The following is a 26518-nucleotide window of genomic DNA, read 5'->3' on the forward strand; positions in this document are numbered from 1 at the left end:
GCCTCTTGTGCAGGATTTTTAAGACACACTTGGAACTGAAGCAAGGGAGAAGCACAACTGCCTCAGCTCTATGATTCTATGAGTACAAAAGTGCTGCCCCCCCCCCCCAAACTCCAGCCCCACCCCCAGCAATGCAGGTTGGCTCTGTGAGAGCAGGTGGAGCATTGCATGCTGGGACCTGGAGTTTGCCCAGGCCATGCTCTGCAACCTGCTCCATTTCTTACACCACCTGGCGCCACGGGCGGCAGGTTTGTATAATTTTTGGTGGTGCCCAGAATGGGTCTAGTCCCCCCCACCCCCGCCCCTCCGCCCACTCACCCGCTCTGTAAGCTGAGATATATTTTATTAAATAATGTAAAAATGGACTGGAAACCGTAAGTGTTTAACAGTTTCCCTTTATTGCACAATATCACTATTGTAAGAAAAAATTATTTAACTAAGAATATCAACGTTATTAATACTCTTTCGAATATGGAAACAACCAAGCACTCTTTGATCAATAACCCTCAAAAGCAAATGATTTCTAAAATTAAAACAAATATAGCCCCTTCTTTTGCAATGTTCTTCAGGGCTACGTCTACACTGGCCCCTTTTCCGAAAGGGGCATGCTAATTTTAAACTTCAGAATAGGGAAATCCGCGAGGGATTTAAATAAAGATGTCTGCTGCTTTTTTCTGGCTTGTAGATAAGCCGGAAAAAAGCGTCTAGACTGGCGCGATCCTCCGGAATAAAGCTCTATTCCGGAGGATCTCTTATTCCTACTTCAAAGTAGGCTTTATTCCGGAGGATCGCGCCAATCTAGACGCTTTTTTCCGGCTTATCTACAAGCCAGAAAAAAGCAGCGGACATCTTTATTTAAATCCCGCGGGGGATATTTAAATCCCCCGCGGATTTCCCTATTCTGAAGTTTAAAATTAGCATGCCCCTTTCGGAAAAGGGGCCAGTGTAGACGTAGCCCAGGAGGCAGCAAACACTTTTCGTCATTGTTTGGTTCTTGAAATGAAGTCATCCAGGAGACTTGCAATGTCCAATTCAGAGGTAAAGTTCTTATGAACGTGCAGAAATGCCAAGTGATTTAGATGTTCTTGGCCCATTGTCGTTCGCAAATAATTTTTCAGTTGGCGCAAGCAACTGAATGATCGCTCAGCGGGGCAGGTTGTAGTCGGAATTGTGTAGAATAATTTCAGGAGACTTGTAACTTCTGACAACATGTCACTCAAGCCTTCGTTTTGTTTTAGAAATTGCTTCACTTTGGTCACCGAATTAAGCTGGCAATTTCTCGATCTGCAAATATCACTCAACATTTCTAAATGAAGAAATAGCTTCGCCGTGTTAATGTCACCATGGAAAGCTTCACTTATTGGGACATGTCCTGTTTCAAGCCATTTGCTGCCTCAGTTATAAGCTTCTCCAATTTTACTGCGAATGTAAAGCTTTCTGTTGGAAACCTCTGTTCAATGGCAACTTTGCAAACATCAATGATCCCAACATGTATTTGATGAAAATACTCTTTGGGGTCACTGAAGGTGTGAGGAAGGCTTCCATGGTTGAGCCATCTCGGTGGCTTGCGTTTTCTCGGGAGTGTAGGATCATCTAAATAAAGATTTCTTGCCTTCTCTACTGTTGTTTCCCAGAAGTGATTGTATGATGAGTCAGTGCGCATCTCACTCAACACCTCTTGCAACAGGCCAGCTTTCTTCATAATGCTTGCCAATGACATGTTTGGGCTTTGAATTTTTGCATTAACTTCTTCTACAGGACCCATGGATTTCACAAGAACTGTTAGTCTGAAGTACGTTGAAAAAGATTGAAGTTGCTTTGAGAATCCACTACATTTTAAGCCAAATTCATCGGAAGAGTAATTAAGTTCATCTAGGCAGGTCATCATGGCCTTGTAGTTGTGGAGCAGTGATTTAATGCTACTGATCCTTAATGTCCATCTTGTTGGGCACAAGGGTCGTAAAGAAGGTTCCTCTTCTCTCTGAAACTCTCTGAATGCTGGCCATACGTTTTGGTGACTCCCTGAAGGCATTGGTGAGCTCTTTCACCATCAAAAACATATGACGACATTCTTGAATATTATGCATGGCATCCTGTGTGACAAGGTTAAGGGAACGTGCAGCACAGTGCACAAATTCCGCTCTCGGCTCTCGATCCTTCACTCTGGCTTGGATCCCAGTAAATTTGCCGGACACATTTCTGGCTCCGTCATAACACTGCCCCGGCAATCCGAAAAGGGCAAATCACACCTGAGAAGTATATCTTCCACAATTTTGAAAAGAAAACAGCATCCATTGTGTCAGTTTCCTAAAACCCAATAAACTCCTCATAAATCTCCCAGTCTTCAGTAGAAAAGAACCTTAAAGAAAAACGTACTTGTTCTTTTCTTGACAAATCGGTAGTCTCATCCATTACAATGGCATAAAATTTAGAAGTCTTTATCTTTTGCACAATTTTTCTTAGCACCATCATTGCCATCATTTCGATTATTTCGTTAATAACCTCGTGACAGCCAATTGTATTTTGTGCCATTAAGCCACTGTCTCAGTTCCTTAGAATCTGTACTGCGTAGCAACAAGAGCTGCATCAAATTTGAATGACTCTCATTATGTCCACGTAATTCTATTCCTTGTTGAGCTAGGTACTGAACACTGGTAAAAATGTTGTGCAGTGCAGTCCTAGCTGATTGTGATTCTTTTCTGTAACTGGCCGACATTAGTGCAGAAACGTTTACCTGTGATTGCAGAGCAATATACTTCATTACCGCTTCCTTGTGACCAGAGGATTTTTCGTGTGATGTAAAACCACACAATGCGTGTCTCCAATCTTGAAATCCAGGCGAAATAAATGTTGGTTCAGCCTTCGTAGAAAATATTAAGATCTTCTTTTCAGAACAGTTTTTGCAGACTGAGCAAAAAGCTGTTTAATTTGCTATTGTACTCCAACCACTTAAATCTTGTTGTACCTGTTGTGACGAAGTGGGAATGTTCTTAATGTTTTCTCTGAATACTGTGTGGGTGCCTCAGTTTCCCCTATGCCAGTGGTCACCATCCAGTAGATCGGGATCTACAGGTAGATCTTGGAGCCTCTGACAGGTGATCCTGACTGGTTTGGCCAGGAATCTATCAAGTGCTGGCACTTTAGTTGCCCCTATACCCACTGTCATGCTGCTCCTGCCTTTTGCCTTGAAGCTGGTCCCCTGGGAGCCTCCTCCTTGCTGTGCAGGGTGAGGGAGAGAGGAGAGGCAGGTGCTGATGTCAGGGTGTCCCCCCTTCCCCACTCCTGTACCCCATCTCCACACAGAGAGAGCAGGATAGGGAGAGAGCTTGGCAAAGCAAATCTCTGTCACTCTCACACACTGTGGCTATGTCTACACTGGTGGGTTCTTGTGCCAGAAATATGCAAATGAGGCAAAGTGTGGAATATCACTGAGCCTCATTTGCATATCCAATGAGCCGCCATTTTTGCGGAAGAGGCTCTTGCGCCAGGAGCTGTCAACACTGCCCCTTCTTGCGCAAGAAAAGCCCTTTTGCGCAATGCCGCTACGCTGATTATTTTCCCCTGCGCTGGCCTAGCTGAGCAGCGCAGAAGTCAGCCGAGCGCCATGGCGGGAGGTGAAGGGGGGCGGGGCAGTGACGTACATGGCCAGGCCCCACCCCCTGGCCATGTACATCACCACCCCACCCCTCTTCCCCTCCCACCATGGCGCTCAGCTGACTTTTGCGCCACTCAGGCGGGCCGCGGCAGGGAAGCAAGCGGCCGTTTGGGCCCCATACTCCCCATGCAGCACGGGCCACCCAGAGGAAACAGCCAGCATTTCAGCAACAGCGCCGCCCAGAGGGAACAGCCAGCATTTCAGCAACAGCGCCGCCCGGAGGGAACAGCCAGCATTTCAGCAACAGCGCCGCCCAGAGGGAACAGCCAGCATTTCAGCAACAGCGCCGCCCAGAGGGAACAGCCAGCATTTCAGCAACAGCGCCGCCCAGAGGGAACAGCCAGCATTTCAGCAACAGCGTCGCCCGGAGGGAACAGCCAGCATTTCAGCAACAGCTCCGCCCGGAGGGAACAGCCAGCATTTCAGCAACAGCGCCGCCCGGAGGGAACAGCCAGCATTTCAGCAACAGCGCCGCCCGGAGGAAACAGCCAGCATTTCAGCAACAGCGCCGCCCGGAGGGAACAGCCAGCATTTCAGCAACAGCGCCGCCCGGAGGGAACAGCCAGCATTTCAGCAACAGCGCTGCCCGGAGGGAACAGCCAGCATTTCAGCAACAGCGCTGCCCGGAGGGAACAGCCAGCATTTCAGCAACAGCTCCGCCCGGAGGGAACAGCCAGCATTTCAGCAACAGCTCCGCCCGGAGGGAACAGCCAGCATTTCAGCAACAGCGCCGCCCGGAGGGAACAGCCAGCATTTCAGCAACAGCGCCGCCCGGAGGGAACAGCCAGCATTTCAGCAACAGCGCCGCCCGGAGGGAACAGCCAGCATTTCAGCAACAGCGCCGCCCGGAGGGAACAGCCAGCATTCCAGCAACAGCGCCGCCCGGAGGGAACAGCCAGCATTCCAGCAACAGCGCCGCCCGGAGGGAACAGCCAGCATTTCAGCAACAGCACCGCCCGGAGGGAACAGCCAGCATTTCAGCAACAGCGCCGCCCAGAGGAACCAGCCAGCATTTCAGCAACAGCGCCGCCCAGAGGGAACAGCCAGCATTTCAGCAACAGCGCCGCCCAGAGGGAACAGCCAGCATTTCAGTGTTACAGACTCTCAAGACATTGGGCTACTATATATATAACGGCATTGCGCAAACCTCATTTGCATATTTTTCGCGCAAGAACCTGCCAGTGTAGACATAGCCCAAGTGAGCACAGCAGCAAGAGCAGAGTGGGGAGAACCCACATGCTGTGTCCTGCCCTAGCTGGGGTCAGGGTTCCCCTAATTGGGGTGCAGAATCCCCCTTTAGTGGGGGGGGGGCTCAGCCCCAGTTGGGGCCTGGGAATGGGGCCCTGCCATGTGGGGGGAGGGATAGCTCACTGGTTTGAGCATTGGCCTGCTAAACCCAGTGTTGTGAGTTCAATCCTTGCAGAGGCCATTTAGGGATTTGAGGCAAAAATTTGTCAGGGCTGGTACTTGGTCCTGCTGTGAAGGCAGGGGACTGGACTCAATGACCTTTCAAGGTCCCTTCCAGCTCTAGGAGATAGGCCATGTGACAGCAGAGCCCATAAGCATGGAGGGAGGATCCATCTGAGCCCTGTGTACATGTCAGGAGCACAGCAACTTTAAGAAGGGTCATTTCACTTCCTTTTTTGGTGTGTAACCCCATTGGGGGGGGGGGGCTTTAAAAGGAAACTAGAGTAAATTCACACAAATTCTATTCTGTGCAACCAGCCCTGCCACCCCCACCCCCAGTATGAGTTGCCAGCTGGGTTTGAGAGCTGAGCCTAGCAGAGGTAAAAGTCTAACAGTAGCTGGCAGCAGTGGCAGGTTGCTAGCCCACCGGAGTGATGAGCATTAGGGGGTGGGACTGGGAGCTCAGCCCAGCCCAGCCCAGCCCAGCCCAGCCCAGCTGTCTTCTCAAGGAGGAAACCTCCAGCTCCACCGAGGGAGGAGATGGGCATCTGGAGCCACTTCTAGGTCACAGCTTTCCAGCGAGAATCCCCCTTTGCTGCCCCCAGCGGAGTTGGCAGAGCTCCTGCTCCCTGCGCTGCCCCAAGAGGAGACACTGGGGCCATGTGCAGGTTTGGCAGGCGGGAGCCCAGCCCCAACCTCGCAGCCCTGGGCAGGCTGCTAAGGGATACGAGGGAGGAAAGGGAAGTGACGTTTACAGCCTGGCCAGAGGCAATGGGCTTTCCCAGCCCAGGCCTTTCTCCCACTGACTTTCAAAGGCCTGCCACGAACAATGGGACCCTGCAAAGCTGCCTGCAGGCTCCGGCGACAGCCCTGCCTTGGGTCGGCTCTGCTCCCAAGGCGAGAGGGGAAGGGCAGCTGCTGTGGCTGGAGCCCAAAGCCGAGAGACTTGTCTACGCCCACATGCTCAGTTGCTACCGGCAGTGCAGAGGGGCTGGCAGCACAGCCCGGGGCCCAAAGAGCATAGGGAGTACATACACACAGGAAGGCTCCCCTAAGCCCTGGTGTTTAGCATATGTACATGCATTTGGGCCAATGCCCTGAAACGCATCCCATCAGAGAACCCTGGGCAGGCCGCAGGGAGCAGCCAGCTAGACACAGCCAAAAGGGGCATCTAATACTGTAGCCAGGGTGCAAGAGCGAGTGGCCTCAGCGCACAGAAGACAGATCAAGAGGGAAGATGTTGCACCAAGGGACTTGTCTCCAGCCCTGAGAGCAGCCAAAAGAGAGGAGTCCAGAGGCAAAGGGGGGGGTCAGCACATGACCTGGTGGTGGAGAATTTTATTAGTCAGTTCCTCAAGCAAGAAGGTGGCGAGGCCAGGTCACAGACACGCAGAGGATGTGCTCCCAACAGAGGGGGTGCAGTCACTGGAAGATTCTTCCACACGCTCGGTGGCGGCCAAAGTCAAGACACCTCAGCAGAACGGGGTTCACCCCCTCATGGATGCTGCGTTTGAGCAGGGCGTGAAGGAACACACAGCAGAGACTGGAAAAGCCACGTAATCCAGGCAGGTCCCAGCAGGAGAGGACGGAGTCAGACAGCTCCAGGGCAATCCTAGAGCCGGAACACACTGTGCTCTCCAGAGGGCTGGCCCATCCCTCTCTCCAGAAAGCGTCTCCATAACCCTGCTGGGCCAGGCTCCACCATCCTCCCCCAGAGTGCTGCCAGCCAGCCGAGGAGCTCCATCTCCCTGCCTCCCACGTTAGTCTGCCAGCCCGCCTCAAAACACCAAAGGCGAAACCCAGCCAAGCTTGCATTCCTGACACTGGCCCCAGCCCCCTGCCCTGCTCATGCAACACAGCCCTTCCCCAGCTCCCCCTAGCTGAGCAGCTCAAAGCACTTGCCTCTTAACTGCACCTCACGGCCCCCTTTACTAGTGGGAAACTGGCAGTGAAGGGCAGGGACTTGCTTGGGCAGGTTTCTCTTTCAGCCTCCTTCTCTCCGGCCCAGAAGGGCTGTGAGGGTTAATTAACAAGCATGTGCAAAGCCCCACCCTCGCCCGCCCCCTGATTACTCTATTTGCTATTAACCCCCCTGCCATCACATCTGCTGCTCCCCATGCCTGGAGTTCTCCATGGAGGGCAGCTGAGCCAGTGCCAAGGGGTGGTGACTTGCACAGACAGTACATGAAGCCGGGTGTTGGGGGGTTCTTCCCCCCCAGGCCATGCTCCCTCCCCCTCAATCCAGCTTGCTGTCACTCCTGGGCTGCGCGCAGGAGCCGCTCTTCATGTCTCTTCCGCATCCGCTCCTTGAAATCCTCCAGCTCCTTCCTCTGTGGCGCAGACAGGATGGGCAGGGTCAGTAAGCATTATTGTTCACCCGCTTCACGCCCCCGTGCCACAGCCCCCAGGTACCATCTCCCTCCCAGGTCTCCCTCGAGCCCGCAGCATAGCTGGTGGAGGTGGGAGAGCTCTTGCTGCCTTCTAGTGCTTAGAGTGACTCAAGATGCTGCTGCAGCTCTTGGAGCTTGTAACTCACTCAGTGTGGATCTCGTGGAGGGGGAGGAGCACGACAAACAGACCCCTCTGGCTGGTCCCAAACCCGCCAGGCACTCAACAAACTGCTTCTCCAAATGCCAGCTGAGTCCTGGGATGGGAGGGATTCAGACAGGGACAATTATCAAGCACCTGGAGACACCAGGTAACTCCCTGACTGCAGCAGCACGCCTAGCGAAGGGTCAAAGCAGCTGTTTTGGCCACACGATGCTCTGAAGGCAATGGTGGGGGGAGAGCTTCATCCTGCTCTGCCAAAGGCAACCTACCCCAGCATGGCCCCAGAGGTGTAGATCCAACCTCCCAGTGGCTGTTAACCCCAATGACCTGTGGGGGGTAGGTTAGCAGATGTCATAGGGTAGAGGGGCTCAGCAGAGGCCTCCAGAGCTGGGACATATCCTCAGCAAAGGTCATGGGAGGGGAAGGCAGCATATTTACCTGGCGCTCATCTTCAGGTGGGTAGATCTCCCTCTGAGGAACCAGAAATGCAGATATGTGAGGATTACCAGCTAGCTAGGGGGGTGCTCGGGCCAGCCTGATGCAGCAGGGGTACTAGTGCCATTACTGGCACAGATGACAGGGAGAAATGAGTCCAAAAGACCCTGCTGGGATGTTTGCCATTTCCACCCCCCCTTAGCAGCAGCTTTGCTATCAGAGGTGGGGAAGAAGCAGGTCATGGCAAATGAATGTAGCTGTCTGGTCAGCTCTAGGAAATGCCCTCCACAGACATCATCCCCAACTTCCTTCCATGAGCTCTGACTGAACCCGCGCCCCCCTCATTCTAACCACTAGCTCACACTACCCTCCTAGAGCTGGAAACAACCCTGGAGTCCTCCCCACATAGTACCTCCACAAAAGCTTGCACTCGCCTCCCAGAGAACAGCATGCTCACCTTCCTTTTGATGACATATTCTTCGAAGTACTCTGCTTGGTTGGAGATCCAGAACATGGCAACAGGGAAGGACAAATACAGAACCATCTGCAGAGGAAGAGAGGAAAGGAGGAACACATGACACACATTAAGGGGAACACTGAGCTGAGCTGCACTATTTGATCACCTTAAACAAAGGCCTGGCATGAAATCACAAGTATTGCACAGCTCAGTTAAGCAAAGCCCCCACAAAACATGTGGCAATGAATTCAGCACAGACCCTAAGCCGGCAAAACTCCTAGGACACAGGGAACACACAGTGACAGGACTTCTTCTGCTGGGGTTGAAATATCAACTCCCCCCAGACGTTAGCTCTGCTGACACAGGCTCTCTTTCATCAATATAGCTGCCTCTCCACTGGGAGTTTTATCGGCATACCTCTGGCATGAAGGGGCTAGGGATGTAAGCAACTAGTTGAGTATTGACTTGACTAGTTGTTTCCCCCAACTTGCTGCCTCTATCAGACAGAGGCAGCTGGGTGAGGGAACAGGAACTGGCTTAAAAGACAGTTCCCCCGAGCACTGTCTCCACAAGGGGCAGCAGAGGCATAGTGGGGGACCGGTCGCAAGCCGGGAATCAACTGCTTCCTGGCTTGTGCCTGGTCCCAGACACTACCCCTCTGCTTTTTAAATGTATTCAGAGCTGCCAGGCTCTGATACCAAGCATGACTGGGAATCAGCTGTCGCGGCTCACACCCGGTCCTCCCACAACACCTAGCGGCTCTTAATACATTTAAAAAGCAGAGGGGCAGCAGAGTTAGCTTCTGGGGCCAGGAGCTAATCCCACTGCACCTCTGCAGTTTCCCCCCTTATTGACTAATGGATAGAAATTCCATTGACTAATCAATTAGCAATTAAATGCAGTTTAACATCCCTATAAGGGGTATGATTCCCCCCCCCCCCCACACACACACACATCCTTGACCAATATAGCTATGCAAGTGTAAGTTTGATCAAGCCATATTAAAATCTGTTTCTGCAGGAACTTTGTGTGCATGTGTCTGTCTTTTTAAGCTGTCCTCCTTTTCTCTGGGTCCATGAAATAACTAAGGGAAAGTTAAACACCTCGCACGTTTGGAGCATCAGCATTTTCCAAGGCTGTTGCCAACGTATTTTCCCTTTAAGAAGAAAGGAAGGACCTGGCTAGATGTGTTTCCAGGAGCTGTATTATACACTTGCCAAACAGTACCTTAAAATTTCATGAGCTGAAATTTTAAACACATTGACATAACATAGGCAGTCCACATAAGATCCTGCTCACTCACTGCAAGGACATTCCTTCCTCAGGGCCTCAATGGTGGAGTCCCATCCCTCTCCTACCACAAAGGTACATGACCCCTACAGAAAAGGGGTACAGTGGGGAAAAATTTCTACCAACCTCCTGTTGAGCTGCCCAGTGCTTCATGCTATGTTGGAGCCTGCTACTCTCCAAGGGATGCCCCATCTCCAAGGGTACCACTGGGCTGCCAGATTGTGACAAGCAGCCTGGACTCTTTGTTTTGACCTAGAGCCCTGGCTCCTGCTGCTCAGGGATGGCTTCTAATGAGGATTTTCCGTTTTAATGTTTTAACCACCTCTGTACCAGCTCCCAGGACAGGCAGCCAGTGCTGGATTCCCCTTTCCTTGCCTTCCAAGATGCTCAATTCTGGCCCCTTGGCCCCAACTCGTCAGGTACCAGGACACTCCAACCCAGCGCCAAGGGACACAGGCAGGACCCCAAACTGGGGGGGGGGAATCACAAGCAGAGCTCACGCTGGGCTACCACGCCAGGGGGAACAACCACGTGTAGCGGGACAGAGACTGACCTTCCGGGGCACCGAGCAGGGAGTCTCAGCCCATGTGGGAACACAGCAGGGCCTGCCCCTCCCCCTGCCCAGGGCCCGGCCCACCATGTACCTGCTTCCCGGATCACTACACCCCCTCCCCCAAGGCTCCGTTACTGACCCGAAACACCTCCAACTTTACCCCCATCCTGCCCGTTGCGCCGCAGCCACTTCCGCCCGGGCCCGCCGCAGCCGTGTCCGACCTCCCGCCCAACAACAAACTCGACGCTTATTGGCCACCAAGGAGTAACAGCTTCGGCCGTTGGCTAGGAGTTCGGGGGGGCGGGCTAGCCACGCCCCGATTGCCGGAGTAAAGATGGCGCCCGGACGGAAGTGGGCCGTGCAGGTGGCGTTTCACCGGAAGTGCGGCCTTCTTAGGTTTTCCTCCCGCGCGGGCCGCTGGCTCTATGACGCAAAGAGAGCGCGTCGCTTGCGTCATCGCCGCGCGTCGGGGCCTGTCGTTGTCGGTGTGCGGGGAGCAGCGTCGGGCGTTGGCGCGATGCCGGAGCTGGAGGAGGCGCCGGTGGCTGGCGGCGCGGGGAAGCCGGACCTCTTCTTCGTGAGTGCCCGCGCGGGCGCCTCGTCCTGTGGGCCACCGTACCCCCCCGCCCCCCCTCGCTGCCCCCAACCCCGCCCCCTCCTGCCAACGGGCGCAAAGCCCCCCCCGTGGGGCCCCCCAAAGTCCCAGCCCCTCCCCCCACGGACCAAGAGCCTCCCCCCGTGGGGCCCCCCAAAGTCCCAGCCCCTCCCCCCACGGACCAAGAGCCTCCCCCCGTGGGGCCCCCCAAAGTCCCAGCCCCTCCCCCCACGGACCAAGAGCCTCCCCCCGTGGTGCCCCCCAAAGTCCCAGCCCCTCCCCCCACGGACCAAGAGCCTCCCCCCGTGGGGCCCCCCAAAGTCCCAGCCCCTCCCCCCACGGACCAAGAGCCTCCCCCCGTGGGGCCCCCCAAAGTCCCAGCCCCTCCCCTCACGGACCAAGAGCCCCCCCCCCCCCGTGGTGCTCCCCAAAGTCCCAGCCCCTCCCCTCACGGACTCAGCACCCCCCGTGCTGTCCACCTCAAGAACACAGTCCTCCCCCTGAACTCCCCATGGACCCAGGGCCTCCCAGTGCTGACACTCTTAGACTCAGGCTTGTCCCCTACCAGCCTAGGGCCTGTGTCCCCTTCCCACCATGCAAGTCAGGGTTTGAGTGTCCACATCCAGCCAGAGCTGTGGATTGGCAAAGTCTGAACCCTACAAAACTTGAGTACCCTCAAGTATGCATGCCTATCATTGCCAGGTGCTGGGGCAACTCTCATGCCGTGATTCCTCACCCAGGCCCTGGCGCTGTGGAGCAAGGGTCAGCCTTTGACATCCCAGCTTGGTTCTCTGTACCCTACATTTCCAATCCAGTGTGCGTGTAGTTCTGAGCAGCTCTATAATAGAATCCAGTATACAGGCCCAGCTCTAGCTTTCCTGAGCAAAGCAACATTCACAAAGCCCTGATCCTCCTATTCCTACATTAATAAGCCAGTATGTTTGCATTTTTCCATCCCCAGAGCAACCCCCATGTTAACAATACAGGCTGCCAGCATGGAGGGAGCAAATGCTGAATAAGGAAACAGTTTGGAATCGTAGAGGAAAATAAATTTGTAAAGTTTAGATTCCCTTGGCGATTTCCCTGCTAAACAGACTTTGAGTCTTAAAAGCAGCATGGGTGGTGCTCAGAGATTCCTGGGTTCTGTCTCTAACCCCTGTCTCCCGCATACAGGAGGAAGAGGATCTGCAGTACGAGGAAGAAATCCTGCGCAACCCTTTCTCTGTCAAGTGCTGGATCCGCTACATTGAGTTCAAACAGAATGCCCCCCGGCAGGTGCTGAACCTCATCTACGAGAGAGCCCTCAAGGAGCTGCCAGGCAGGTATGTGGCTGGGAGTGAAGGCATGGAGCACTCTTTGGGTATGTCTGTGTTGTTGTGAGAGATGTAAGAGCATATGTTGACATGCCCAAGCAATGAGCTCGATTAACAGTGGGGATGAAGCAGCAGCCACTTGAGTACATTTGTGGGCCTACTTGTACTGCCCAGGCTGCTGTATCTGTGCTGCTGTTATACAAGCTTGCTAGGTTGAAGGTAGCTTATCTCTGTTGCAGTGTAGACATACCCTTTAGGATCTCACAGCCCCTGTGAGAAGCACTGCAGGGAAGTGCAGAGGCGCTGGATATGGACAGCTCCACCCATCTAGCCTCTCCCAGCAGGAGGTGCTTTGGGAGTTGGGACAGGAGCGCAGACTACAGAAACTTTTGGTGTGACAACTCCATGGTGTTTGCAGTTACAAGCTATGGTACAACTACCTCAAGCAGCGCCGGAAGCAGGTGAAGAACAGGTGTGTGACTGACCCCGGCTATGAGGAGGTGAACAACTGCCACGAACGTGCCCTCGTCTTCATGCACAAGGTAGGGGGAGGCCTGGGACGGATGTGTGGCAGAGCTGCTGAGCTTGATTGTAGTATATAAAGACGCCCTACGAGAGAATGGTTGTTGGAGGAAGCTTCCAACTAAGCTGTTGGTTATTGGAGGACCCGTGGAGGAAGCTTCCAACTAAGGACAGCTCCTGCCTCAGACCCTGGCTCTTCCCCCCCCCCCCCCCCATAGATCACCCAGCCATGGAACCTACACACCTTAGATCCGTGGTCTCCAACCTTTTAAAGGATGAGATCACTTTGGATCTACCCCAAACTCAAATATCTTTGTCTCACCTCCTTCATGCCCCTTCTGCAAAGCCCTGTCCCTGCTCACTCCATTCTCCCTCCCTCACTGTCATCAGGCAGGGGCAGAGGGTTGGGGTGCAGGCTTTGGTCTTGGGCTAAGGGATTTGGAGTGTGAGAAGGGCTTTGAGCTGAGCCTGGGGCAGGGGTTGGGTGCAGGAGGGAGTACATGACCATGACAGGGATTCAGGATGCAGGCTTCAGCTAGACACTGACTACCACAGGTGTGGTGGTGCAGTGAGGCTAAAGGCAGGCTCACTCCTGCACTGGCCCTGCACCACTCTCAAAGGCAGCCAGCAAACTCTCTCCATCCCAAATCCTGTTGTGCCCCTCACCCCCCCCCCCCATTCTGTGGAGGCAGAATACAGAGTGTGAGAGGGAAACCGCTCCAAGGCAAAGGGAGGTGCGCAGCAGTGGGGCGAGGAGCAGCTGAAGTGCTGCAGTTGACAGTTTCTTGGACAAACCAGTCAAGATCACCTATCAGAGGCTCCAAGATCTACCAGTAGATCCCAATGGACTGGTTGGTGACCACTGCCTTAGATCCTTGCCTGCTTGCTTTGAGTCCCATGTGTATCTTCAGAACAGGTATAGCCTGGGCAGCTGCAGGGCCAGCTCCCCCAGGCCATCAATAGCCAGCATGCGTCAGCACTGCCCAGGCCTCGTGCTCAGCTTACCTGTGTGCTGGGGGAGCAGCAAGAATCAGCCTTGGACTCAGCAAACTCATTTCCTGCTAGCTGCTGGCAAAGGCTCCCGCTGCGAGGGGCAGCTGGTGTTTAACCCCGGGTGGCTGGTCTGGTGGATGCAGGGGTCACAGGCCCAGGGGAACCAATCCCACTGGTGGCTCTGTCACTTCTGGCCTTCGCCTGGGTTGGAACCAGCAACTTCAAGCCACAAGGCTCTGTAGGTTCTCTTGAGGATCCCCTCCTGCCCAATCAGAATGAAACAAACAAGAAGCAGGGGAAATCTAAATCCCAGGTGAGGTTCCCACCTGTGGCCCTGCCCTGGTAACCAATCCTGCCTCTTGCACTGGCAGATGCCCCGGATCTGGCTGGATTACTGCCAGTTCCTCATGGATCAGTGCCGGATCACCCGCACACGCAGGACCTTTGACCGAGCACTCCGGGCGCTGCCCATCACGCAGCACCATCGCATCTGGCCCCTCTACCTGAAGTTCGTGCGCTTGTACCCCCTGCCTGAGACGGCCGTGCGAGTCTACCGCAGGTACCTCAAGGTGAGGGCGCCAGCCTTCCTGTTCCCCTTTGAACAGCCTCCTTGGGGTTTTCCTGTTTCTGCTCTGTGCATCTGCAAATTGGAGCAAAGGCCTCGGATCTGCTGCTCCTCATAGGGTCAAAATCCAGCCCTGATCCCGGCCACAAGCACACGGTGCATTCGCAGTGGGGATTTGAGGGGCTGGCTTGGACAGTCCCGCTGGGAGGCTAAGTGACCTGGCTGGGGTTGTGCAGGGAGACTGTGGCAGAGCCGGGACTAGAGCCTTTCTGCCACTCTCAGGTTAGCGACCGAAGTTCTGCACTGTCCTTCCACTGGTCCCCTGCCCCAGTAGCACATCACTTCCCCTCTCTGTGCCCTGGTTCCCTGGGGGGGGGGGGAGCGGCTAGTAAACTGGAGTGCTTGGAGATGGGGAGGGTGCTTCTGAGAGCAGGTTACCCTGCTAAAGCATGGGAGGAGGGTTGAACGTCCCTGGAAATGCTGGAATTGTATCTGCCTAGTGGCAATGATTCTCTTAGCATCTGTGCAGATGTCCCAGCTCGAGGGCTAGGACCCGGGGTGGGGGCGCTTGGCTGCCAGGCATGTTCATTGCTGCTGTGTGTGCTGCAGCTGAGCCCCGAGAACGCAGAGGAATACATAGAATACCTGCGCTCCATCGACCGGCTGGACGAGGCCGCTCTCCGCCTTGCTGTCATCGTCAATGACGAGAGGTTTGTCTCCAAGGAGGGGAAATCCAACTACCAGGTGAGTGGCCAGGCTGCCGGGGCAGGGCTTGCTTGCGGATGCCGGTCACCCCCCCTCCCCCCCATTGCTTGTAGCTCCCCTTGCCACGCCCCTTAAGGACAGTTTGCGCCCCAGCCTCCTTACTAATTCCCCAGCACTGCCCCGCGCAGGGTGTCTCGCGTTGCGGAATGTACCAGTGGGCACTGGGCCCCAGGGCGCTGACAAGCGGAGGGAATGGGCAAAGATGAGCGAGCCAAGCCCAGGGCAGGAACTGGAGTAGCCGTTATGGGCTGTGCTCCCTCGTGGGTGCAGGAGTCCTGGGGGAGCAGCGAGGTGGGCCCCAGTGGGTGCTGAGTGGCCTGTGGAGTCCTGCTAGGCTGCCTGATGTCTCCTCTCTCCCACAGCTGTGGCACGAGCTGTGTGACCTCATCTCCCAAAATCCTGACAAGGTGAAGTCCCTCAATGTTGGGGCCATTATCCGCGGAGGCCTCACTCGCTTCACTGACCAGCTGGGCAAGCTCTGGTGTTCCCTGGCTGACTACTACATCCGCAGTGGGCACTTTGAGAAGGTGCTTTGGGGGCTGGGCACTGTCTGTTCTGGGAGTGGTGGTAGCTGCTGCAAGGGACAGCTTGTGTTTAACCCTGGTCTGGTGGGTACAGGGGTTAAAGCTTCAGGGGAAGCCATGTGGATTCCCAACAGGTTAATGAATCCGGAGCTGAAGGGCTAATGATACAAGGTGGGGTAGAGCGGGAGAGAGGAGGAGGATCCAGGAGCTGTGTGGGAGAAGGCTCTCTCCCTAGCAGCAGCAGCCATAAGGGCTGCAAGGCAGCTGGTGCTGGATACTTGGTGGCGAGGAGGTGGGGGAGATGGGGTCAGTCAAGCTGAATCTTGGCGAGGTTTTGAAGCTGGCAGGTGATGTTGGAAATGAATCCTGAACTGAGGGAGGTGCTGGGGGACGACTGCAGAGCCCAGGTCAGGCTGTGGGGAAGAGGAAGGGAAGCAGGCTGGGGGAACTCGTCACAGACCTCCCCCAACCCCTCCGGCTTCCCTGGCTGCAGAGTGCTTGGTGCGGGGGGAGTTGTCCAGGCCAGCAGTGGTGCTGGCTGGCTGAGTTCACCCCCCCAACTTGGAGAGCAGTTCGGTTTCCCCTCTCCCTCAGGCACTGGGGTAACTCCTGTTTGCCTACTTGGTGAAGCAGCCCAAGACACGTCTGTGGAGGGATTGCTGCCCTGGGTCTGAGCGTGCCCGCCTCTGCGGTACAATAGAGCAGAGGGTTAAACAGCGCACAGGACGCTACGTGGCTGCTGATGAGCCATGATGCATTTTCCAGCAGTATGGAGAGTAACCCCAGGATCCAGGCCCAATCCAGCTGAGCCCCCCTGCGTTCAGCTAATGGCTGTGCCATTCCGTGCCCGAATGTCAGTCTGCTTTCATCAGTCAGCGTTTCTGAGGCTCCTAGTGCCACAGCATCTAATCGTCCTCTGCATGGTGCTGCCACGTGGCTAGGGAACAGCATGGACGAGTGGAGCGTTGCTGATACGCTGCTCAGTGCGATTGTTCTTAGAGCTCCAGTGTTATCGGCACTAGCAGGTCGCGCAACGGGCGAATTCAGCAGCCCTTGCTCACTGGTACTTGCAAAGCAAGACCAAGGCTGGTTTGGTGACGGGCACAGCCAAGCAATAGCCCTGAAGGCACAGTCCTAGCATCTCCTAGGAGTCTAACACATGAGAGCTTGGGGCAAGGGACAGCTTGCTCAGCACTGAGAATTTCTGCTGTCCCGTTGGCCACGTGCTTCGTGACACCTGTTTGTTCCCTTTCCTGTTCCTGGTATTTTGGACAAAATGTTTGTTTATTGTACTGTCAAATTCACTTTGTGCAAGAGTTGATGTGGCTTAGGGGATAGGGTATTCGTCTGGGGAGCGCAGGGTGGTGGGTTCGAGTCCCATGAGCAGCTAGACAGCCAATACAGGCTGCCCCAGGGATAGAGCCACCTCCAGTGTTAGGAAGGCAGGATAAGGGAACGCTGAATGTAGAGGGGATGTGTTAGCTAGAGTGTGTGTGGGGGGAGGGGAGTGCTAGCTAGTGTTGGAGGGCGGCGTGGGGGGGGGGAGTAACCTTCCAAGTCCACGGGCCAGACAGCGAACCTGTGAGTGTCTCTAACAGGTGGTTGACTGGTTCACACCTTTGTTTTGCACCAGGCCCAGGGCTCCAAGCTCTCTCAGTTACTCCCGTTTCTCTCGTGGGGACTGGCTGGGGGTCGCTTGGTGGGGCAGGAGCAGGGAGCCTGGGCCCTGCTCACGGTGCCATGTGTCTCAGGCCCGGGATGTGTACGAGGAGGCCATCCAGACGGTGATGACGGTGCGGGACTTCACCCAGGTGTTCGACAGCTACGCCCAGTTCGAGGAGAGCATGATCGCAGCCAAGATGGAGACCACCTCGGAGCTGGGGCAGGAGGAGGAGGGTAAGGGGGGCTGGGCCTAGCCTGCGGGTGCCAGCAGCACTGCTGTCACGGGCGCAGGGCAGGGATCAGCCAGCCTGGGCCTGGCAGGCGGAGCTGGGGGGCAAAGGGGTAATGCTGACGTCTGCGGTTACACCCCTTACACCAGAGCTGCATTTGGCCTCTGGCAGCGCATTGCTCTTTACGGGAGGCTCAAGTGACTGCTTAGAACGGGGAGACTCTGCTGGGCCTCGGGACTCCGGGGTGTCTCGGCTCTGGGAGCCTAGTGGGCTCAGGAGCTTTAAACCGGGGTCCCGGGGCTCCTGGCTCGTGTCGCTGCTTCAGTCCTCCTGCATAAGTGGGGCGGGTCCCCTTGGCATTCCCTGCCAGCTGCGTCTGGAGGGGTGTGGCCTTGCGCCCGGCCCGGGCACGCTCTAATAAGGGGGGCTAGAAATGGGAGGACTATTCAGCCCCTTCCTGCGCCCCCCGGTACAGCCTGCTGGCTCGAAGAGCTGCAGTGTCCTTGCACTCAGGTCCAGCCCAGGGCTGGTGGCAGAGGGCCTGAGGCAGGTCAGACCAGGGCAGGTTCGTAGCCCACAGCAGGGAGGGGAGACCCTGCTGAGCTGCCCTGGGCGGTTCTTTGTGGGGAGGGACGTGGCGCAGGAGCTGATCTGCCCCTGCCTCTCCTCACTGCAGATGACGTGGACCTGGAACTGCGCCTGGCTCGCTTTGAGCAGCTGATCGCACGCCGCCCCCTGCTGCTCAACAGCGTGCTGCTGCGCCAGAACCCCCACAATGTTCACGAGTGGCACAAGCGTGTGAAGCTCTATGAGGGCAAGCCCCGAGAGGTAGGGACAGCCCATCCCCCTGACCCCCACTCACCTTGGGGCTCTGCTTTCTCATCCCAGTGCCAGCCCAGGGCAGTGGGGAGTGGGCGGAGGGCTGAGGGGCACATGCAGGCACCTCTGAGGTGGGGAGGGACAAAGGCCCTTTGCCTGGCACAGAGAGATGGCCGTCTCTGGGGCGGGGCGAATCTCCCCTGCTAATCCATGCTGCACGGGGCTGCTGGACGGCGGTGTGGTGGGCTGGGGGCACGGGACCGTGCAGCACGGCTCAGCTCCGGGTTCATCGCTCGGGGCACATTGAGAGCACGTGAACAGCCCAGCCTGGCCGGGCAAAGCCCCAGGCGGAGGCCGAGAGGTCCGGGTGAGTCGGGCACCTGGGTTCCATTCCCTGCAGTGCCACGCGCTCCCCACTCTCTCTGCCTAGGGGAGCGTTGCTCCGTCCCTCTTGCCCTGGCTGTGAGAGGGGGGAGGCTGAAGGGGTGTGAGCCAGGGCCCTGCACCCTGCGGCAGCCTGTGTGCTCCGTGGAGTGAGTCCCAGCACGACAGCCCCCAGGCTTCCTGCACCTCAGCCCCAGCGCTGTCGGGCCAGCCGGGAGTACTAGGCACCGCGGGGCCGGATGGGGAGGCTGGAGGGCAGCCTGGTGCACTGCAGGTTAGAGCCCAGAGCCCAGCCAAGCTGGAGCCAACCCCTTTGTGCAGGCTCTGTCTGGCCCCGGCAGCCCTTTGCATCCCCTGGGACAGGTGGGGAGGCCCCTTTCCTGGGTGCTAGGCCTGGAGCTCCCGCTGCCTTGGTGGGGCTGTGCTGCTGTGGGGAGGCAGGTGCAGAGAGCTGGGCCGCACCTCCGCTCTCGAGCAGCCAGCACCCTGCTGCTGCCTGGGCCCCGGGGCACCGGCTGGCTCCCAGAATAGTCCTGCTTGGTCCCATCTGGCCCTGGCCTCTGGCTGCCTGAGGAGGGGCAGCAGGGAGCTGGCTGGACTTGGAGGAAGTGTCCAGAGCATTAGAGCAGCCGAGGGCGGGGGATGGGCTTCCGGCTCCGGTTCCCATCTGGCCGCAGGGGGTGGAGTGTGTCTGGTTCCAGTCCAGGCTGCGGGGGCAGGGCAGGGGCAAGGCTTGGGACTCCAGTTCCAGTCCTGGCTGGGAATGACAAAGCAGCTCCATCTGGTGACTGGTGTGGGCGGGTCTCAGTCCTTTTCCTCATGAGTGGGCTCCGGGAGACTGGCCTGTCCCACCGAGGAGTAAAGGGAGCCTGAAAAACACACCCACACACACACACACCCCCAGAGGGCCCCGGGGAGCGCAGACACCCCCCCCCCCGAGGGCCCCGGGGAGCACGGACACACACACACACACACCCCCTCCTAGAGGGCCCCGGGGAGCGCGGACACACACACACCCCCCTCCTAGAGGGCCCCGGGGAGCGCGGACACCCCCCCCCCCCGAGGGCCCCGGGGAGCGCGGACACACACACACACACACACACACCCTCCTAGAGGGCCCCGGGGAGCGTGGACACACACACACACACACACACACACACCCTCCTAGAGGGCCCCGGGGAGCGTGGACACACACACACACACACACACACACACACACCCTCCTAGAGGGCCCCGGGGAGCGTGGACGGGGACGGACACACCCACACCCACACCCAGAGGGCCCCGGGGAGCGCGGACACACACACACACCCCTCCTAGAGGGCCCCGGGGAGCGCGGACACCCCCCCCCCTCCCAGAGGGCCTCGGGGAGCGCGGGAGGGGCTGCGTGGACCCTGCTGTGGTGGCAAAGGGCAGAGCGTGCCCCTCTCCTCCTGTGGGCCTGACCCGGGCGCCGCCTGCCCCCAGATCATCAACACCTACACTGAGGCCGTGCAGACTGTGGACCCCTTCAAGGCCACCGGCAAGACGCACACACTCTGGGTCTCCTTCGCCAGGTTCTACGAGGACAACGGGCAGATCGAAGACGTGAGTGGAGGGGAGTGAGGCAGCCAGGGGAAGCTGCTGCTCTCCCTGGGCCCGTCTGGAGTGGGGGGCAGGAGTGTCACCCAGGGCAGTGGTGGCTACTGGGGGTTAAAGTGGCAGGAGCAGCGCCAGAGCCCCTGTGAATGCACCAGGGCAGAGAGGCTGCAAGGGGGAAAGGGCGTCTGCCCAGCTGCGGGCGTGTCTGAGCCTTTGCTGGAGCTAAGGGGGGAGCGGGGGGGGGGTTGGCTGGGTGAGGATGGGCCAAGTGGGGAGCAGCTTCCCTCTGATTCCGCATCCCTCTGGCTGCTCAGGCCAGGACCATCTTTGAGAAGGCCACCAAGGTGAACTTCAAGCAGGTGGACGACCTGGCCGGCGTGTGGTGCGAGTACGGGGAGATGGAGCTGCGCCATGAGAACTACGACCAGGCCCTGCGCATCCTCCGGGTGAGCCCTGGGGCGGCAACGTGGGTGCAAGGACGACACCAGGCAGCCCCCCCCTTCGGCAGCTGGAGAGTCCTGGGGGGGGAGGAGAGACAAACATCTCGAAGTTAAGGCCCAGACCCGTGGGTTCCACTCCCAGCTCGGGGAGGAGCAGAGGGGCCTGGTGGTTAGAATTGGGCGGGAGCAGGAACCAGGACTCGGGGGCTCCACTCCAGCCCTGGGAGGGTAGGGGCCTAGAGGTTTGAGTGGGGGCTGTTCTCTGCTGCTGATTGAGTGACGGTGGGGAGCTGCCCACATGGCAGCTGCTGGGGCCGTTGAGTTCTTGAATGGCCCTGCCGGCCCCGTGTGCTGCTGGCCATGAGCCCTGAGCACTTCCCCTCCTGCCCCACAGAAAGCCACCGCCATCCCCGCCAAGAAGGCCGAGTACTTTGACTCCTCGGAGCCCGTCCAGAGCCGCGTGTATAAGTCCCTCAAGGTCTGGTCCATGCTGGCGGACCTGGAAGAGAGTCTGGGCACCTTCAAGGTGAGGATGCCCACCTGCCAGGCCCCGAGGCGGCTGCGGAGCTGGGCCCTTGCTGCTCTCAGTGGGGTTGCAGGGGTTGCCTCTGGGTCCCTGCTTGCCAGCCCCACTGGAATCCACCTAATACTGCTGCCCTCCCTAGTCCACCAAGGCCGTGTACGACCGCATCCTGGACCTGCGCATCGCCACGCCGCAGATCATCATCAACTACGCCCTGTTCCTGGAGGAACACACCTACTTCGAGGAGAGCTTCAAGGTGGGGGGCTTAGCTGGGCACTGGGGGGTACTGGCTGACAGAGCCCCTCATTGGCTTAGCAGGTGTGTGCCCAGCGGGGGTGGGGGGGGCTATGAGCTGGCGCCATGGGAATTAAAGGGTTAATGTGCAGACTGGGGGGAGCTGTGACTGTGGGGGGACCCTCCGGAGCAGATGCCACCAGGCAGGAGGGCTCTGGAGGGGGCCAGGCAGCCGCGCTCACCCCTCCTCCCTCGGCAGGCCTACGAGAGGGGCATCTCCCTGTTCCGCTGGCCCAACGTGTACGACATCTGGAACACCTACCTGACCAAGTTCATCGACCGCTACGGCGGCAGGAAGCTGGAGCGCGCCCGCGACCTCTTCGAGCAGGCGCTGGACGGCTGCCCCCAGAAATACGCCAAGAGTACGTGGCCTGGCTTCCCGCCGTCAGCCGCCACGGCTCCCCCCCGCCCCCGCTGGGCTGCTGAAGGGGGAGCCCAGCCCCACTGCTCCACGTGGCCTGGGGCATGTTCTGCTGCATGGCACAGGGCCTGAGACCATAGTGGCAGGGTCACTCCTCTGGGAGCTGCCCCTTCCCCCCCCCAGATGCCCCTCCCCCACTCACGACCCAGCTTTACCTCTGGGGGGTTGGGAAGAGATTCCTGGTGTCCCTGTGCCGGAGCCCCTGACACGCCCTGTCCCCGCAGCCATCTACCTGTTGTACGCCAAGCTGGAGGAGGAGTTCGGGCTGGCGCGCCACGCCATGGCGGTGTACGAGCGGGCCACGCGGGCCGTGCAGCCCTCCGAGCAATACGAGATGTACAACATCTACATCAAGCGGGCGGCTGAGATCTACGGAGTCACCCACACCCGCAGCATCTATGAGAAGGCCATTGAGGTGAGGGAGCAGGGCTGGCGGAGGTCCCCTTACGTGGGCCTGGAGCAGTGCCCCACCCCTCCGTGCCAGTGTGTTGGGCTGGCCTGGGTCCCCTCCCGTCAGTCAGTAGCGCAAACCCCTCCAGCCTCCTGTGCCAGAGCACCAGCCTGCAGGCAGCACATGGGGGTCTGGGCTGCATGGCGTCCTGCCTCCCCCTCGCAGGGCCTTCAGGGGAGCGTTGACCATCACCCTGCAAAGGAGTGCTCTGTGCTCCTCTCAGGGCAGGGGGAGGGAAATGAGCCCCTGGGGCCAGCGGTGGGGACATGGGGAGGAGGGAGGAGGCTGGGCAGTAGTGGGGGGCGCAGTGCAGTGGTGGGGGTCGGTGGGAAGCTGGGACCAGCGGTGGGGGATGCAGTGCAATGATGGGTCGGTGGGGGATGCAGTGCAATGATGGGTCAGTGGGGGAGCGCAGCGCAGTGGTGGGGGGCACAGTGCAGCGACGGAGGTAATGGGGGCACAGTGCAGCAGTGGGGGTCGGTGGGCAGCTGGGGCCAGCGGTGGGGGATGCAGTGCAGCGATGGAGGTAATGGGGGCACAGGGCAGCAGTGGGGGTCGGTGGGCAGCTGGGGCCAGCGGTGGGGGATGCAGTGCTATGACGGGTCGGTGGGGGGTGCAGTGCGGTAATGGGGGGTGCAGTTCAGCAGTGGGGGTCGGTGGGTTATGGGGCTCTCTCTCTCTCTCATTCTCACCACCAGGTGCTGTCGGACGAACATGCCCGGGAGATGTGCCAGCGCTTTGCCGACATGGAGTGCAAGTTGGGCGAGATTGACCGGGCCCGGGCCATCTACTCCTACTGCTCGCAAATCTGCGACCCCCGGGTGAGGGCCCAGGGTGAACCTGGGGACAGGGCTACAGAGGCCCGGGGTGGGGTTGTTCCCAGGGAAGTAAGTGACTAGTTGACTAGTCGCTTCCCCCCCACTTGCTGCCTCTGTCTGATAAGAGGGGGAAGAGGCGGGGTGCTGGGGGGGGCCGGCTTAACAGCTGCTTCCCCCAGCCCCGTGGGAGGGGGCAGGGACGCGGCGGTGGCGTTCCACCCCAGACATGTACAATTTGTACAGTTCAAAGCGGTAACTGCGCATGGAGCCTGGGCCGGCTGGGAACTCTGCCTGGGGCCTCGCAAGGGCCCTGCTGGCCCAGGCTCCACGCAGCGTTTCAGGCTTTGAAAGGCGCGGGAGTCCCCTCTGGTACATTTCAAAGCAGAAACAAAATTCCATTGACTGTTCAATTAGTTGATTGATCTCATGTTAACGTCCCTCCTGGGCCCTGCTGGAGGCTCAGTTGCCTTGGAGGAAGCTGGGAGATGGACCAGGGCCACCCTCACTCCTGGGGCCGGGGCCTTGGGCTCTCCCGCTGTGAGGGGGATGCAGTGGTGCTGGCCATGGGCCCCCAGGTTCCCCACCATAGCGCCTGCCAATCTGACCAGTGCTGGGTTGGGGGGGCCTTGCTTTGCCTGCAGGGACCTGGAGCCCTGGCTGAGTGGGTTTGCTGTGATATCAATGGGTGTCTGCCCACGGCCCCGCTCTGGCACAGCTGCTGCATCCCAAAGCCTGGCTCTCTAGGGGCCGGGTGTCTCTTGCAGCCCGTGGACTTGGAAGGGTCCTGTAACAGCTTGAGCCCAAGGCTTGCCATGGGGAAGACGGTCTCTGGGCGAGGTGGGGCTGAGGCCTGTCAGGGAGCGGTTATTGAAGGGAGGGCTTGGGGTGATGGCGTGGGCACCCCAAGACTGACTCACCCCTCTCCCAGACCACAGGCTCCTTCTGGCAGACGTGGAAGGACTTTGAGATCCGGCATGGGAACGAGGACACGATCCGGGAGATGCTGCGCATCAAACGCAGTGTCCAGGCCACTTACAACACCCAGGTCAACTTCATGGCCTCGCAGATGCTCAAGGTCTCTAGCAACGCTACAGGCACTGGTGAGCAGCCCCCGGCCCCTGTGGTGGGAGTCTGGGGGGCAGCTGCCCCCTCGGGCTCCGGGCGCTCACTCCGCTGTCTGGTTCCAGTGTCAGACCTGGCGCCGGGGCAGAGTGGCATGGATGACATGAAGCTGCTGGAGCAGCGGGCGGAGCAGCTGGCAGCTGAAGCAGAGCGGGACAAGCCCCGGGCCAAGGAGAAGATCCTCTTTGTCAGGTCTGTGCACACAGGGCAGCTGGTGGAACTACACATCCCAGCATGCAGCTGGCCTCACTGCGTGCTGGGGCTTGGTTCAGCCCTGTACCTGGGTTCTCTAAGTTGCAGGAGGCTGGCTGAGGGGCTCGAGGCTGCACGCACAGTGCGGCTGGGGCTGGGGAGGGGGTGCGCTGCTCTGGCCCTAGCAGCAGGGGTTTGAGACGGCAGCCCATAAAGCCCCTGTGTTCTGGGCAGCTCTAGAGCGGCAGGAAGCTGTCCCCATAGCTCCCATTGGCTGCAGTTCCCGGCCAATGAGAGTTCAGGAGGCAGTGCCTGCAGGTGAGTATGGGCCCCGCCCCCTAAGGCTACACCTAGACTGCAAGAGGAAATGCCAATGGAGTGCTCATTTGCATATCCCCTTTGGATCCCTTTGGTGCAAGAGGTCCTTGTGCAGAAAAGCTCTGGGTAGAGGGCGGTGTCCAGCCCCTCCTTATTGGTGCACCAGCAAAACTCGTTGTGTACATGGACATGACACAGTGGGGAGCACTGCCTGTAACCCCTCCTGCCCTGCCCCATTCGCCACTGGCTGGGGCTGGCACCGTGGGGAGCAGTGGCTGGATGGGGGCAGGAACGGTGGGGACCCAGAACTGTATCCGGAGCAGCTGCCCTCAGGCCTCCTCCCTGGCTCTGGGGTGATAGTAGAGGGGCCTGGTCCCTTGCTTACCCCCTGCCTGCGGTGTCTTGGCAGGAGCGACGTGTCCCGCAGCGAGCTGGCCGCGCTCTCCAGGCAGGCAAACCCTGACGAGATCGACATTGACGAGGAGGAGACTGGGAGCGAGGAGAATGAACCCGATGGTAAGGGGCTAGGGCACTGCCCACTGGGCAAGGCAGAGCTGGGCCTCCCTCGGCCATTGGCCCAGCACTGACCCCCCTGCTTCTCCTTGCAGAGGTGCAGCTGGAGCAGCAGAGCGTCCCCTCGGCTGTCTTCGGGGGGCTGAAGGCCGACTGAGGAGCCTGGGCCCCATGCTGGAGTGGGCAGCAGCTTGTGGCTACTCTGGATCCTGTTTCACACCTGGACCATGGGCAGAGGGTGTGGCCTGGGCCCAGGCTGCTGAGCTGTGTCCTAGACCTAGAGCTGGGGGTGAGGGCCCATCCCCATGGGGCTGGCTGGAGCCATGTCCCCCCTGCCCGAGTGCAGGAGCCATAAGGCCCTGGCTGTGGGGGCAGGAAGGGGAGGACCCTGCCTGCTGGGCACCATGGAGGGGGTGGAGTCAGCTCTGCAGGGCTCTTCCATTGCTGGCCCCCCCCTGCAGTGCACAGGCCTGGGGGTGATGCCAACTGGTGCTGGGCTTGGGGTCCTGTGAGCCCCTCCCCCCTCAAGCACTCTGGGAGCCAGGCTTGGGCAGCAGGGAGGGAAGGTGCAGGCAGAGCCCTGGGGGGCCAGGGCTGGGCCCTGCTGCAGCTAGTCCTGGCTGGGGAGGGCCCTGCCTGCTGGAGGGTGGGGGGGCAGAGGCACTGGGCTGCTGCTTGGGACATGGTGTTTTACCATAAAGCGGTTTCTCTCACCCTGGCTGGGCTCTCTGTGCTTGGGGAGGGGACAGGGCCAGCTCCGGGCGCCCCTGGACAAAGGAGCTGTGCCTGCCTGGCCATGCAAACAAGCCAGCCCAGGGTAGGGGCCAGGCGCTCTGGCTGCCCCTGCTGGGGAGAGTGTTCAAGTTAAACAGGCTGGGCATGGGCCAGGCCTGCAGGAGGGTAATGTGCATGCACAAGGGGGCAGTCACAGCAGGCCAAGTGCCCTGCCCCTCTCTCCCCTGCACCTGTGGGGCTGGGGCTCAGCTTGTCCATCAAAACCACAGGGGCAAATGCCATTTGGGATTCAGTGAAACCAGCCTGTGCTGCAGCCTGGGGTCCTGATTCCCAGGGTTGCTGCTGACACTCCGCCCCTCCTGCTCTTCCAAGGAACCAGGCACAGGCAGAA

General features: G+C 58.6%; 2 protein-coding genes across 7 annotated transcripts; one reads left to right on the forward strand and one right to left on the reverse strand.

The window, feature by feature from the left end:
- Nucleotides 1-6364: 6364 nt before the first annotated feature.
- Nucleotides 6365-10811, reverse strand: PET100 (PET100 cytochrome c oxidase chaperone). Of its 6 annotated transcripts, none has more exons than XM_006119948.5 (4): nt 10487-10726; nt 8505-8591; nt 8051-8083; nt 6365-7392 (listed from the first exon to the last, which is right to left on the reverse strand). In XM_006119948.5, the coding sequence occupies exons 1-4, from the start codon at nt 10511-10513 to the stop codon at nt 7315-7317; spliced, it is 225 nt and encodes a 74-aa protein (XP_006120010.1). In that variant the 5' UTR covers nt 10514-10726; the 3' UTR covers nt 6365-7314. The 6 variants fall into 6 exon arrangements, with proteins under 6 accessions (XP_006120010.1, XP_025038826.2, XP_006120009.1 ...); XM_025183041.3 differs by lacking the exon at nt 10487-10726 and adding an exon at nt 10348-10480; XM_006119947.5 differs by lacking the exon at nt 10487-10726 and adding an exon at nt 9921-10296.
- A 3-nt stretch (nt 10812-10814) lies between these two features.
- Nucleotides 10815-26105, forward strand: XAB2 (XPA binding protein 2). Its single transcript, XM_075902172.2, has 19 exons — nt 10815-10924; nt 12116-12264; nt 12674-12797; nt 14142-14339; nt 14945-15079; nt 15463-15627; nt 17376-17520; nt 18193-18344; nt 20187-20306; nt 20615-20746; nt 21135-21266; nt 21406-21519; nt 21757-21919; nt 22203-22393; nt 23128-23250; nt 24176-24347; nt 24435-24561; nt 25289-25395; nt 25488-26105. Exons 1-19 carry the CDS (start codon nt 10865-10867, stop codon nt 25547-25549), a joined length of 2571 nt encoding a protein of 856 aa, XP_075758287.2. The 5' UTR covers nt 10815-10864; the 3' UTR covers nt 25550-26105.
- The last annotated feature ends 413 nt before the right edge of the window (nt 26106-26518 follow it).

The sequence above is a fragment of the Pelodiscus sinensis genome, chromosome 31, assembly GCF_052426305.1.
Source record: "Pelodiscus sinensis isolate ZL-2025 chromosome 31, ASM5242630v1, whole genome shotgun sequence".
Lineage (NCBI taxonomy): Eukaryota > Metazoa > Chordata > Testudines > Trionychidae > Pelodiscus > Pelodiscus sinensis.